This window comes from Psittacula echo, assembly GCF_963264785.1.
Source record: "Psittacula echo genome assembly, chromosome: 17".
Taxonomy (NCBI): Eukaryota; Metazoa; Chordata; class Aves; order Psittaciformes; family Psittacidae; genus Psittacula; species Psittacula echo.
Genome location: NC_137753.1, coordinates 7,521,446 through 7,536,878, shown reverse-complemented (window position 1 = coordinate 7,536,878; position 15,433 = coordinate 7,521,446). Strand labels below are relative to the sequence as shown.

General features: G+C 50.8%; 1 protein-coding gene across 17 annotated transcripts in view; it reads right to left on the bottom strand.

The window, feature by feature from the left end:
• EIF4G3 (eukaryotic translation initiation factor 4 gamma 3) overlaps positions 1 to 15,069 on the bottom strand; it is a 152,616-nt gene extending 137,547 nt beyond the window's left edge. For 16 of the 17 annotated variants that reach the window (XM_080631497.1, XM_080631482.1, XM_080631495.1 and 13 more), the window contains exon 1: positions 14,474 to 15,069. In XM_080631497.1, coding sequence (XP_080487623.1) covers positions 14,474 to 14,658 — 185 coding nt within the window. In that variant the 5' untranslated portion in view covers positions 14,659 to 15,069. Of the gene's footprint in view, positions 1 to 14,053; positions 14,352 to 14,473 lie in introns of those variants that run through there. The other variant, XM_080631483.1, reaches the window with a different exon arrangement.
• Positions 15,070 to 15,433: the final 364 nt, after the last annotated feature.

Here is a 15,433-nt window from a genome sequence, read left to right as displayed (position 1 = left end):
CATAACTACTCCTTAGGCTTTAATCCAGACAGAACTTACTGTTTTCCCGAGCTGACAGTAGGAAGCTACCGCAAAGAAACAGTTTAGTTCTCACCTTTAGGCAAGAGAAAACCCACAGCCAACAGCAGCCACAACACGCATCCCTGGGGAGAGGCAGGCGATGGCTTCCAGTGAGAGCTGAGGGCTCCATCCTCACAAACACCATTCCCCTTGAGGCACCCGGCTGGAGCCGCTGTGCGTAAAAGGCTCAGGACCTCACGCCAGGATACGGATGGAGCAGGGGCAGTGCTCCAGTGGAATGCTGAAGCTCAGGGAGCTCCAGTGAGCATGCGGCCAGCACGATTCCCATGCTGCGAGGGCAGCAGCACAGTTCAGCACAGACTTTCTGACCCTGCAATAGCTAAGTGACTGCTTAGGCCCATCTTACCCACATCCTGAAGGTATTTCCTACCTCTGCCTTTTTCCTCCAAGAGCTAAAAGGTGATTAAATATTTAGTGTTTCACCAAACGTTTCTTGAATAGGGAAGGAGCTGAAGTCCCACCACTCACAGCACCATGATGCATCTGCTCATATGTACATATATATGTATCTGTAGGTTACCCAAAGAAGCTGTGGCTGCCCCATCCCTGGCAGTGTTCAAGGCCAGGTTGGACACAGGGGCTTGGAGCAAGCTGCTCTAGTGGAAGGGGTCCCTGCCCGTGGCAGGGTTGGAACTGGATGAGCTTTAAGGTCCCTTCAACCCAAACCACTCTGGGATCCCATTCTATCTGAGCTGTATTTTGGGTAGCAACCCTGGAATTCCTTTGCTCTGGAATGCCAAGTTTTGGCACGTTTCAGAAGGGATGTGTTAAGCGATGAAGCGGCAAGTACAGAACTGGAGAAGACCCACTCTGTCAAGCAGCACTTGGAGCAGGCTGCCTTCAGCACAATGGTATAGACGACCTGGGGAGTGGCACATAGAGATCCCAATCTAAAAATAACCGGATCAGAGGAGTGACAGTCAATTCTAACCCCATTATTCAAATCTTGATTAAATCTAACGTCGAGTATATTTCTTAATCAACCTGTCACAAGTGACTACTTGAAGGCTCATCTCTCAAAGGCTGTTTTCAGGGTAGAGCCTTAACACACGGCGGAGCAGGTAAAACATGAAAACGATTATCCACAAAGCTTGTTCTCTCCAAAAATATTTGGCAAAGCACTGGATTTTTTTTGGTCTGTTTCATATGAACATGATGTAAACCGAAGGTAAAACATGGTCTCAAAATGCCCTTTAGCGTCTAAAAATGAGCCAAGCTCAGAGGGAAGAAAGCATCTTAACCAAGGCTTTTCTCAGCGCGGAGCAGCAAGAAAAAAGTCCTTTGGATACTTTCAACTGCATTTATTTCTGCATTTAACTACAACAGAAGGGAAAAAATATCCATTACGTTAAAGAGCGAGATATCTTAACACTGCTTTACTCGACAGAAGCTCTTCTAGACCAGCCTCTGGCTACCACGCAGCTGGTAAGTGTTAGAACACATACTTAGGTAAGGAACAGCCAGCAGGGCAATGGAATGCTGGCTCCTAACCCCCAGCACATGCACTGGAGGTGACTGCACGCTGCAAACCCCCCTCGAGAGAGGACAAATGCAAAGACACTGCCAAAAAGCAGCTCCAGCTGCTGCCCGCTGCAGTTTCTGCCCCGGCTGATAACCAGGGTGCTCAGAGCCAACCACACCCCCTGTGTGTCCGTTCAAAACCCACCCCGAGAGCCTTGTTTAGAACATTTAAAGGTGGAAGTGAACGGAGGAGTTAGGAGAACGGAAGAATTCCTGGGTCACTTTATCAAGCAAGGCCACCGAGCGAACTCACTGCAACCATCACCAAGGAAGAGGGAAGCTGCTCATCCCAGGCCAGAGGTGGGCATAGAATAACAGAGTGGTTTGGGTTGAAAGGACCTTAAACCTCATCCAGTCCCAATCCCCTGCCATGGAGGGACACCTTCCACTAGAGCAGCTTGCTCCAAGCCCTATCCAATCTGGCCTCACAAGCCAGGCCGGAAGCATCACTCCCAGTGAACATGGAGGAGACTTCACAGAGTGAATGAACTACACTGTTCAGGAAAGGAAGATGGAAAGGGGGGGGGGGAAAGCAGGAATCTTTATAGTATATAAGCACCCAAGAAGAAACATCACACCCACAACAGTTCCAAGCAGTGGCTGAGGCAAACCTGACACAAGGCAATGGCTGAGCCAAACGTATGACAATTGCTGTTCTCCATCATCGCTTTTTGAAGGGGGCAGTAAGTGACAGCAGTAGTGTTCACAGAATAGCAGCTACCCAAGATCAGGACTAAGCAAATGGCTTGGTAAATGCTGTGAGAACACACAAAGCAAGGCTGCAAGGCTGCAAGCCGGCCAGCTCCACAGGGATCACAGGGAGCAACTGGGAGGAGATGCCACAGGAGAACCAGGTTTTGATCTCAGCCGTAGCTCAGTGGCACGCACCAGCTCGCTCCTTTCTGGAGTTACTTTGGCTTCATAGGTATGGCTCCGCAGCTATCCTCCAGGCCTCTGGCTGCATCAGATGTCTGTGCACACCTTGTCTGGCAGAAAAAATTGTCTTTCTAATAAAGTATTATTAAAGTATTGAATTAAAGTATTGTAAAGTAATAATAAATCATTAATTTATTATTAAAGTATTTAATAAAGTATTTTTAATAAAGTCAAGAGAGCAGAGCTACAGCCATGAACACCTTCTACCGTTCACATTCTGCAACACAACTGCTGGTGGGGTTATTGTCAGATCCTCTGTATTTCAAACACTGCGCTTAAGACAATGCACACCACCACACTCAAAACTCACAAACTGAATCCCACTTCAAAGACAACAAATAGCCCCAAATTTACACACTTCTGTCCCCTGATCAGCAGCTGAAACAGCGGTTTCTGGCCTGGTACTGGCTGCCTGCATGCTCACTGAGTGGCACTGACCTGCTTCACCACTGTTTGCTTCCAGGTAACCCAATAAACAGGCTTTGGCATCTGGGTGCGAGGTGTGGAGCTGGGCAGTGACCCTGCCAGCACAGCAATCTCTCCATTTCCAAAGCCTCACCACCAAGAGAAGATTGGGATTGTTTGCTTTGTGGCTTTGGGGTTTTATTCCTTCAGAACAGTTACTTACACACACACAGTCATTTCCACACTGAGTATATCCTGCAAACACAAAACCAGTTAAGAACATTGAAGTCTGAACAGACAAAGCACAGAGGGACAGATGACACAACTAAAACAACACACAGAAGAGGGCAAACCAGAAGGAATACGCTTCATCACAGAGACAAGTAACCAAGCTCCTATTCAGCCTTTATTCAGCTACAGCCTAGAACAAACTCCCTGTGGGGGTTACAGTCCACCTTCCCTCCGACTGGATCCAGAAAGTCAAATCTTACGTCTCCAGCTTCCCTTTAGCACCAGCAATTACCTGTATCTGGAAAACAAAGTTCCTGATACAGACACAAGTACTGCAGGCTTGGTGGTGGTTATGTTCACCCAAGAGTCTAAATGTCTGTAATGTCCTAAAAAGCAGCTTATTCTTTTCATCTTCCTGTGCATGCCATTAACTTACCTCAACCTCTGTACCTTAACCCCACAAGTAAGTTATTACAGAGCTACAACCCACACACACCTCTCCTCTATAGGAGGATCAGGACCCTCCAGCAGCGCCCGTGCATTCCCAAGCCAGGCTTTCTCTCTGGATGACAAGCAGGAATATCAAACAGCCCAGTACTTTACCATCTCATCCATTCTGCCACATTTCCTACCGTGTCTTTAGGACTTCATGCTGTGACTTCATGGGAAAATGTGCTGCTCTGCTGGTCAATCTATCAGGAAGCATCACAGTGACAGCAGCGCTGTCACCCAGACCCATGGGCCTGCCCTCTGCTCAGCAATAAATTCCAGCAGTTTGCTTAGGAGTATTAATGCTCATCTTGACTCCCAGTTTTGTAACGCCTCCTGATTCTCCCCCTCATAACCTTCATTTCAGCGGTTTATCAAAATGAAATGAAACCCTAAGTACGCTCTTGCCACATGCAGAGCTCGTATGACTTTATCCAAGCTAAAATCCTGTGTCATACAAAGTGAAAACCTGAGGAAGCAGGCAGCTTGGGAAGACAATGCAATGCACCTTACACTGCTGCAAAAAACCATGCTTCACTGAAGCTGGACGGGAGCTCAGAGTCTCCTTGGTCCAATCCTCCACACATTCTATTTTTCCTGCTAAGGACTCTCAATTGCATCCTTACACACACCTCTACAGGGTGCTTCAAGAAAACCAGTAATAACCACAATATATTTATCCCAGTAGAGTCTGAAGATGAGCAGTAAATGAGTCTCCGTGTTCTTCACTTAAGAGAAACCCTGGGTTGAATTCTGTTAGCCCTGCCTGTTGAATTCAGGCCACAAGCACAGAGGTGAAGCACAGGGGGAAAGCTCAATCTGCTGCACATGGCCAATGAGGAAGACTTCCAAGCACTCATCTCTCTCTTTACAGTGCAAAGTGGCCTCTGAAGCAACACTACACAGCTGAACCAGCCCGTAGGTGTGAGGCAGGAAGATGGAGATGCCCTACACCTGTTGAGGAGAAGCTCCCCATGACCCGGCTTCAGTGAGAGCTTGAGCCCAGAACCCCCCCGTGTGCTGGGCTGCACCCCCAGAGCGGGAGCAGCAGCTCAGGGAGGGGATCCTGCCCCTCTGCTGTGCTCTGGGGAGACCCCCCCTGCAGCCCTGATCCAGCTCTGGGGCAGCAGCACAAGAGGGACGTGGAGCTGCTGGAGCGAGGCCAGAGGAGGCCATGGAGATGCTGCGAGGGCTGGAGCAGCTCTGCTCTGGAGCCAGGCTGAGAGAGCTGGGCTGGGGCAGCCTGGGGAAGAGAAGGCTCCTGAAGGGGAGACCTGAGAGCAGCTCCAGTGCCTGAAGGGGCTGCAGGAAACCTGGAGAGGGGCTTGGGACAAGGGCCTGTAGGGACAGGCCAAGGGGAATGGCTTGAACCTGCCAGAGGGGAGACTGAGATGAGCTCTTAGGCAGAAGCTCTTCCCTGTGAGGGTGCTGAGGCGCTGGCCCAGGGTGCCCAGAGAAGCTGTGGCTGCCCCATCCCTGGCAGTGTTCAAGGGCAGGTTGTTGCCTGTTTTACAAGTGCTGTTTTACAGCCTTTTATCAAACTAACTATCAAGACAAACACTAAGGTATGGGGAGGAGGCAAAGAGAAAATCCAGAAAAGGATTTGCTCCAGTTTGAGAGCACTGAATATGGTTCAGAACAGGAATGGACCAAGTCAAGTATTTTACATCCCTGTTGCAAAGCATCCCTGACACTACCGGGAACTGCAGCACAAGCAGCCTGCAGATACACAGGCCACCAAACAGGCTGGTCCCAATATACTTCCTCTTTTTCCTTTGCAATTCAGAGACATTTTTGACCCACCTGCAGCAAGCACTGATGCCAGAGACCTTTTGTGTCCCTCATTCCTAAGCAAAACCACCACCTTAACAGCAACATAATAAACCCAAGGACAGAGCTAGACCACAAGGAAAATCAATCCAAGCCTGACGAGTGAACTCTCCTCCTTTGAGGACGTATTTTCAACCTTCTCCTCCTGGAGGTGGAAGTTCAGCAGACTTCTCCAAGAGCTTCCAAACCCTGAGTGACCTTTTAGCTCAACCAGCAAGACCGCAAACTCCCTGATGGAGACCAAGAGTTATCCCTGCTCTCAACACGTCCCAGATTGGCTGCGTTCTTCCCCTGACAAACTCCTTTCAAAGAGCAAGACCAACCTGCGCTGCCAACAGAGAAGCAGCTCTCCACCCTCCTCGGTGCTCTCCTGCTCTCTTGTTTTATTGCTGTGCTCCAGGTTCTTTCTACACACCCTTCACAGGTTAATTAATGCTCCTCTTGGACAATCAGCTGTCTGGTAATTCAGGCTTTTGAACCACTCCACACCATAACTCTCAGCAAGGCACCCACGTCTCACTAGAAAGCTCTCTGCCGACTGTCCCCACTACTGACATTCAGGCCATTCAACAAGACATTCTGGAAACAGGTCCAGGCTATAAAACTCACATGTTCTCCAGCTGCCAGGACGGGAATTTGGTGACAGGACAATTCATTCATTTATTTAATGATCTTAATGTCAGCCTGAGTGGATAAAGTGAGTTTGGCTCCAGCGAGCAGCAAGGGGACCGTGCCAAGTGCAGCAACAATTGGTTGGGTGCATGCCGGTAACATCAGGTACTTCTGCACAGACACTGCAATAGAACCTAAGTTTTTTTGGGGGAAATGGGAATATTCCAAGTTAAACTTGGTGCACAAGCTCAGCACCAGTTATTTAAACACAGTTTATTGTGCAGATGAACTTTTCTGTTTCAATTTATAAAGTGGTTTGGAATGTGATCAATACAATTAAGCTGAACAGCTTCAGCTCATCAAAAATCACACTTTGCTACATTTGCATACCCACAAACATTAGATCTGTTTTCTTTTCAAGAGACAGCCATAAAAGCACTTTGCAATGTATTGTAAAACACAATAATGCTGAAGGAAAACACAAAACCCAAGTCGGACAGGTTGACAGCTGAATTATTTCACAAACCTCCAATACAAAACACAGAGCCCATAAAAGTGAACTATTCAAAGAGAGCCTGTCCAGTAACCAGCATTTGTATGTGTGTAAGCAGTGGAGAGAAAGGGCCAGACAAACTTTGCATTCTGCCCCGAGTTGAGCTCAAAGATGTCTCACCAGCTCCAGTACATCCACAAGAGCGTTTCCATGCATGGATCACAACTGCTGAAATCCCCTTCCCACCGCACTCCAGCGTGCAAGATGCACCATGAACTTCACATTAGAAGTCAATACAAAGATGCCTTAAATGCGTTTTGATTTCTTGACTTGCCCCCAATAAGCAGTACAGGTTACATACCCTCAGCTATAGCACCCTGCCAGCTTCCTTTTCAGATGTAACATAGATATTGAGTCTGTCCAATTCACCAGCTGCATGCGGCAAAATAAAGCACCCAGTGTCAAGCCTATAGCATCTTCATTACCACAAACACGAATTCAAGACTTCAGACCAGATTCCATTCCGAATTTCACATCAGACTTGACAGAGCTGCAGAAAATCTCCTGGCAGCCCAAGGACAGAAGGACAAATCTCACTGCAGAGTGGAAATGCACATTTCCTACAGACAAGGCCTTTCCTCGGGATGCTGGGAGCCTTTCAAAGACAGTGGCTGACTCAAAAACCAAAGCTGCAAGTAGTATCACTAGAAAAATCTTTCCCTTTGATACCTGTAGGAAGAGTCTCCAGCTTAGTCTGAAAAGACTGAAGACTTCTGTCACTTCTGAGCAAAATAAGCCCAGAAAAATGCCGGTTTCAAGGCCCAGTGACTTCTACGACTTCTTAATAAGGCATAAAAGAGGGAAATCTCTTTTTCAGACCACCACTAGTGCAGCCATAGCTTTAGTTCAAATGGACTTCCAAATGCCACCAGCAGGGCCGACTTTAAATCTGACTACTACTCTTAGTAATTCAGTACTCCACAGAGTCACCCTCACATCAAACCGAAACACAAACACACGATCATCATCCCAACCCGAAAGAGGGAATTGGTGCAATGTTTATTAGCTTCCACCTCCCAAAAGCTTTCCAAACCGCAGACAATCTGTGTTATTTAAGATCTTTAACTGCATTAACTCTTCCTGGCTCGGTGTTTTCACAGCATCAAGAGCAAACTCAAAGCCTGGCAGCAAGACCTCTTTGCCCATCACTCCGAGGCTGTACCATGGGCAGGCCATTCCCCTGGTGACAGGGTGAGAGCAGGGATGGGGTTTGTGTCTGTGACTTTGACAGAGTTATTCCCATGCAGATACTCTTCCTTCAGAGCACAAGAGTCTCATTCCCTCATTCCTGCTGAGCTCAACCACTTGGAAACAGCAGCTGCTCCACACATCTCGACAAGTCCTGACCCATTTCAAGCCTTCACCGACGGCTTTGGAGAAGGCCACAGGTATCGGTCGACGACTGCATATGCTTCCTTTCAAGATGCACATTATAGAAGCCACTCTGCCTTTTTTCCAGGTATATTTCAGGCTCTAGAAATAGTTTAGCCCTCAACCAGATAAAGAACGCACAACAGAAACATATTATTTGTGGTAGCAGAATTGCTTTCAACCTGATACAATCTTGGTGTGGGGAAACTTGGCCTTTCCTCTCCCCCTCATATGACTGCACAGCAAATAAAGGTACAAACAATTCTTAGGTACAATCCAAATACACAGTGCATTGTTTTCCTTTCAGGAAAGAAGGAAAAATGCTGTCTCATTAACCCAGTTACGTGCCCAGCAGCAATTTGACTCAAGTCCCATCAGCAACAGCGTGCCATCACCTACTACGAGAAGGGAGCGCGTGTTCTGGGACATCTTCCAAACGTATATAATAAAACATAAGAATAACATGTACTAGAAAATTTCACTAGCCTAAAAGCTCATTTTGCTCTCTCCCTTTGATCCTGTCCTTTTTTAAGAACACATTCTATTTTCTTCTTCCAGCTGTTCCACATCATCATCTCCTATTTGGGAGGCAAAACCAAGTGGAGTTTGGAAAGGAAAGCTGTACACAGGAGAAGCTCTTCAAACTGCCACCCAGTGTAAAACACAGCACTAGGAGAAGTCACAGCAACTGTTCCCTTAAAACAAAGAAAGAGAAATGAGTTCCCCCAGCTCCTCCAGACCCCAGGGTGCACAGCTCCTGCACCCACATCTCCATGCCCCATAACAAACACTGCTTTGCTATTCCTCACTCACTCCAGAAGAGCCTTTGCCAGCAGACACAATCATGGCACAGATGAAGTTTCCTCCTGAAGAACGCCTGTACAAGAGTGCTACTGCCCATCTGGAATTCCCCAGAGTAAAAATTCCAACAACTCTAATCATATCAGCGGATTTACACACAACTGAACTTGACACTTAACCAGCCCTGAAACTGCTGGCTTAGGGAGAGAAAGAAAATACAGGTTACTTATGACCTCTGAAGAGAGCGCTTCACTAACTTACTGTGAAACAAAACCAGAGGAAATGCACCAGCTGGACACATCCCAGTGTTTGCTAAGAACATGGAAAAGCCTTTCAGCCCTAAGGTGATGGACAAACCCACACACAGAGCTGAAAATCCTGCTACATCCCAACATCTGAGAGGGAAGTTATCTGTTCCAAGTCTCCTATTACTCTCTCACCGACTTCTTACCATAGCTAAAAAACACAGACTGGGTTCCAAAATCAGCACTGCACATTAAAGACATATATATTGAAATGGCTGAAGTAACCTCCTGCAGGCTTCTGCCAGAGAGCCCACACAATCATGTCCTCAGATGAAGGGAAAATCAGCTGTGTGAAATCACATTTCTGGAAGAATCATGCTCTCCAAGTCTCCCAAAGCTGGTAAAGTGACATATCTGCGCTATAACATGATTAGCTTTTGTCATTAAATAAGTTAAAGCTATTTCTGCTGGAGAGAACACTAAGATGTGCCAAGGCTGGGGAACATCAACAGGGGAGATGGCAGAGAGGTCTAAAAGCACTTAGTTTTTTGGCAATATGCTCACAAACCCGTTCCTGTTCCTTCCCTGCAGAAGAGCCGCGACCACAGGGAAAGCCTCCATGTTTTCAAAGCTTCCCTCCTGCTGCATTCCCTCCCAAGCTGTATGATCTCCACAACTTCAGACACTTCCAAATGGAAACACTTCTCAGGCAACACCGCTGCTCTTCCTCTCCTTCACCCAGCCGTGCTTTCAGAGACCTCACTCCTGAACTTGGAAAAGCAGAGAGCAAGAACACCTCCGATCTCAGCCCTGCTCCTTCCTTCCTGCTCACCTCTCGCCACTCCTTCCCTTTCTTGACCAGAAGGCTCCAAACACCCTTCCTGGTGAGCAGCTGCTGCTGGCATCTGGAAGAGGACTTCCAACCGTGCTCTTGTTTTAGCTCCAGTCCAATGTCAAAGCTGCCCAGAAGCCGGAGCGGATCCACCTGAGGCACAGGGGGGCCCAGCGCTCCACACAAAAGCCACCAGCATGCTCTTCAAGCTGACTTTTCTGCTCAAGCAGCTTCCTGACCCCTGGGTCTTCATCTTCAAACCCATCAGCAGCTAAACTCCAGGCAGCACAGAGATGTTGCATCACACGCTCTGGAAAGAGGCGCTTGTAATGGAAGTAAGCAGAGAGGGAAGATGGCACTGGGGGTATCACAGCAACTCAGATACCCTGATCCTTCAGTGCACGCTGAAGATGCTCTCCTTGGAGAAATCCTTGTGCACTTTCCCCTCCAGCTCAACTCTTTGCTCCACTAAGACAGAAAACCCCCTGCGCCAAAGTCGTCCTCAACAGCCTTGATTTAACCAGAAGATCATCAACACAGGCCTGCTCCAACAGCACAACCTGGCCTGCACCCCTACACAGGGGAAGTGTGTAGAAACCCATCCCGACTTCACACACAGTCTCTTACATTCCCGAAAGTGATCCTGTATCTCTTGCAGTTATCCCAGGCTTTGGGAAGCTGCTCACATCCGGAAGATGCCACTCACCAGAGCAGGAAGCAGCGCACTGCTTTCAGAAAGGGACTACAGCACAGTTAGCTAAAACAAACCCCGAAGAATTAAAGCCAGCACTCAAGTACTGAGGCAACATCAGCAAACCCCACTTTTTCATGCACAGCAACAATGTACCTCACACAGAACCCCCCCTCCAAACACTGACCCTACCTCTCCACTTCTCACAAATGGAATTAAATTGGAGGAAGAAAAGAAGGATTTTCAATGACTTTTCTGAAACTGCCACAATCACCTCACCGCAGTAACCTGAAAAACACACATGTCCAGAGAGACCCAATCCCACACTGAAACAGCCACAGTGATAGATTAAGGTCGAGTTTACTGGTCCCTGCACAGAGCCCATCAACAGCCAGGAAGCTGAACTCCCTCCAAACACAAGGAAGTTTGGAAAAGGAAACAAAAACCTACTGACACCAGCCCAGAGCCCACGATGGGTCCAACTTGGCTCCCAGGTCGAGCACTAAATAAACCCTGCAGGGCCAGGTGACATGGAGCTCACCCGCATCCACCAGTTTGTCCTTCACAGCCCAATGTTTGCCCACATCCAGGCCAGGGCTGTGAGGAAACCAGTGACCTGATTATACCAATAGAGAGAACTCATTCCCAATGTGGAGACTTTGTAAAGAGCAGCTTGATACAACACACACAAAAAACCCTTCAAAGTGAGAGTGTGAGGGAGAGTGAAGAAACACAGTGCAGTTTCACACGTGCCACAAGCATCACCACGTGAAGAATACAGAGGGACCTTCTTTGCCATTTTTATGGAACAAGTCTCACTACAGAACAATCAACTCCCTCTGGAACTTCTTCCTCAGAGGTGTCTGAAAGCCAAAGCAGAGGTGGGCAGGTGGGATTTATTGTTGGTGATATCCCCTTGGTGTGTCATTCCAGTTACATCCTTCTCATCTCCCCAGACAAGGGTCACAGCACTCATACTGCCAACTTCTGGGCACAACTCCTGCCTGAAACCAGGTTCGACTGAATACTCACCACTCCCGTAGCTGCAGAATTATCCCAACTTACTTCTAGAATGGAAATTTACCTTCTTGAAGCCACTGAGCTAAGGAATTTTCTCAAAGCTCTGTCTTGTCTTACAGCAGCTCCCATTAATTTCCTATTCAGCACATAACACAATGAAACTCCCATCAAAACATTTCTGTTCTTCATGTCCATCACTCTCCAGCTTCACTTCCCTTCAAGAAACAGATGTATGTTTTCAATCCCTTCTTCCCCCTGTATTTTCCTTTTCCCTCACTAGTGCCTTTCCACAAATGCACACGCTCTTTTCCTGCACAGTTCCCTCTCACACAATTCTTCGCCTCAGTTACACAGATAACATTTCATTTCACGACGTATGAAGAACTAAACCCACACATGTTTCCAAAGACACAAAGTTCACCACATGGAAGCCCAACTCCGAGCCTCAACCTGCCTATTAACATACAGTGATCCTTCACGCCAACAAATAAACCCTTGTGCTGCCGTGAAGAGGAGACCTCAGTGCTTTGCTCGCTCTGAGTCGCCAGAAGCAACCTGCAACCAGCCTGTGTCTGCTGGAGGAGAACGCTGCTGCCTCAACAGTCGGATCAAAACAGAAAGGGAAAAAAAAGAAAGAAACCCAAGAGAGCTAAAAATAAGGCTGAACTCGGATGACCCTCTGCACTCCAGTAAATCAGAGCTGAACTCTGCTCCCCACGCTCACTCCTGCGAGGTAACAGCTTTTGTTTACTACCTGGAAGCCAACAGGAGCTCAGCAGAGGCTCAAACTCACCAGGACATCCCAACATCTAAAAGGCACCATGGAGGGGTTTATCCACACCACAAGCACGGAGCAGGGGTTTGTAAATTTACTGCGGGTCAAACAGTGTGTTTTCAAACAGGTATGGCTAGAATTAAGAATCAGACTTTATTACTTCAACCTCCTCACCTCCTCACATCTACCCTGTACTCCTCCACTCCTCTATACCTCTTGCTCCGAGTGTCCAGCTGGGTCCCTGTGATGGGACACACTGCCAGAACACCTCCAGCTCCTTCAGGGTCTGGTCTGCTCCTTCCAAGCTTTTTTACTTTCAGGCTGCACTCAGACATAAGCCCCAGCTTCACCCCTCACATGTGCAAGGCCACTTGTGACAGCAGCCACCAAAAGCCACGGCGTCCGCCTGTCTGAGCTACAACAGCACAGCCACTCTCACAAACCACCACCAAGCTCACCCCCGACCACGGCGGGGAAGGATTCAAGTCCCTCCACAGTGTTTTTACTGATTCCTTCAAATCAGGCGTTTTGGAAAGCCCAGCAAACTCTTGATCTGTCAAGGCACCCAAGTGGCACATTCCCTGTTAAAAAGGATCCTTTCCATACAAACCAGCACCTTGCAGGGTAGGTCAGCAGAGCACAGGCTCACTGGCCGGCATTCCCACGGTAACACTTGGCACATCACTCAAAAGTGAGCAAATTTCCCCTGAGCAACAGTTTTACTCACCACCACCCCGCTGACTCGGCAATGACAGCACCTTCCCACTTAATTCTTTCCCCCCTAAAGCACAGGCTGGAATTCCAGAAGAGGACCCAGCGGAGAGCACGTCCCTCTGTGGCACTCTGAAATCTTGGAGAGGATTTTCACTTGACCCAAACAAATCCGTAACGTCAACAGTCTCATGATTTAAGCAACGTATTTGTTGTCATGGCAAGACCGATTCTTGCCGGAAGCTCGAGAAAACAATGGACCTAAACTGATTAGAGAAGGGCTTGGTTTTCCCACCTCAAAAATGAAAGTGAGAGCAAGAAGACGCCTGCACCCGGGGAACGCTGCTCTGTAAGAGCACAGGCATCCTCACACGGCTGGAAAAGCCCTCAGCAGCTAAAACACCCTCTTAAAACCCAAGCTGCTGCCACCGACCAACAGCAAAGCACCCTCTTTGGTACTGCCAGCCCCGGCACGGCCACACCATTGCTGGACAAGAGCAGATTTCCCCCAAGTGTGGTTTGCACTTCATGCTTCGCCCCCACCATTAAAAACTCCAGTTCGGGAAGAAGAAGAGCAGAGCCAGTTTGCCAGGGGATGCTGCGGGACGGGAACAAAACCTCACCCCACTTCCCTGCTGATCCCTGCAGTATTTCCCTCCTGACTTGGGGCCTAGTGGCAGCAGAGAAGCAAAAGACCTCTAAGAAACATTCGCAGCCGCCGCCGGCCTCTCTTTGTAGCAGGGGCCGTTCTGCGGTGGGGTTCTTGCAGCGGGACCCTTCCCCTCCCCACCACGCGTGGCCCCGCAGAGGAAGCTGCTCTCAAGCACAACGTTCTGAGCCGCACCGGCCGAGGAGGACAAAAAAATGGCCATAAAAGAAAGGAATCCCAGGAAAACCGGCCCCCGGCTGGGAAAACCCGTCTGGAAAACAACAGAGCCAAAGCACTTACCTGAGAGCACCGCAGGTACGACTGAGGAGGGGTGCATAAGTTTACCCTTGGGGGTCACCGCTGCTAGGAGGGGGCGGTGGTGGAAGGGGGCTGAGGGACCCTCTGCTTCCCCAGGGGAAGGGGGTGAACCCCCAAAGCAGCCCACGAGCAAAGGGGGGGGTGAGACACCCCCTTTCCCGCAGCACCCCAGCAGGTGCAGCCCCCCCCTCTGCAATGGGGGGGCACAACCACACAGAAACACACACACACAAAAAGGAGAGGGGGGCCCCAGCCGCCACCCCCCGCGGGACGCCCCCTCCCCACACACACACCCCGGGGCTGAGGGGGCCCCGCGGCCCCGAGCCCCCCACCCCAGGCCCCGCTCGCTGTGGGGAAGGGGCTGTCGCCCCCCGCCTCCCTCTCCCCCTGGGCAAAGGATACTGCTGGGGCGGCTGGGGCGGCAAGGCCCTGATGTTGGGGTGAGGCGCCGGCGCCGCCGCCGGGTGAGGGGGAGCCGGGGGAGGAGGCGGCCCCGCCGCCGCTGCCGCCGCCGCCCCGCTCCCGGGGCCGGTCCCCGCCGCCGCCGCCGCGCCGGGTTTCAAAGCCGCCTTCTGCGGTAAACTCATCGCCAAGCGGAGCCACCACCCCCCGGCGGGGAGCGGGGCCGGGGCCGGGGGGGAGCCGGGGAGCGGGCCGGGGGCCGGTGCGGCGGCCGGGGCAGCGCGGCGGGCCGGCACCGGCGCCGGTCTCCGTGACAACGCGCCTCCCGGAGGGCTCGGCGCGGGGAGGGGACGGGAGAGGGGCCGGCGGGGAGGGGAGGGGGGGAGGCGGCTCAGGCCGCGCTGCTCATGAGCCGCCGGCGGCGGGGGGTCTCGGGCCCCCTCCCCGGGGGCAGCGGAGCCCTTCGCGGTGGCGGCTCTCGGGCGATGCCGGCGGATTTTCCTCACTGAAGTAGCGGAGCATCAAACATGGCGCTGCGGCCGCCTCCAGCAGTCCGGCAGGACGGACGCTCGGGCGCCTTCGGGCCGCTCCGGAGCCGCTCGGCCCACCGGCGCTCGGCAACCTTCGGCTCTTTCCGGAACCGCTCGCTGGCGAGCGGTGTTCGGGAAACCTCGGCTTCTTCCGGAGACCTTCGCGGGCGCACGCGTTCTCCGCGCAGCGTTCCCCCCTCCCGCCCCTCTCGGCCCGGCACCTCCCGTGACCCCCGCGCTCGGGAAACATCGGCTCTTTCCGGAGACAGGGGGCGTGAGGGATTTCGGGAAGCTTCGGACCGACTCGGACGAGGAATTCCCGCCCAGCCGGGAGGCGCTCGGGGCTCTTCGGAGCCCTTCGGCAGCGCCGAGGCCGCAGCTTCGGGCGCTTTCGGCTTGGCCCCGAGAGACTTCGGCAACGCTCGGCTCT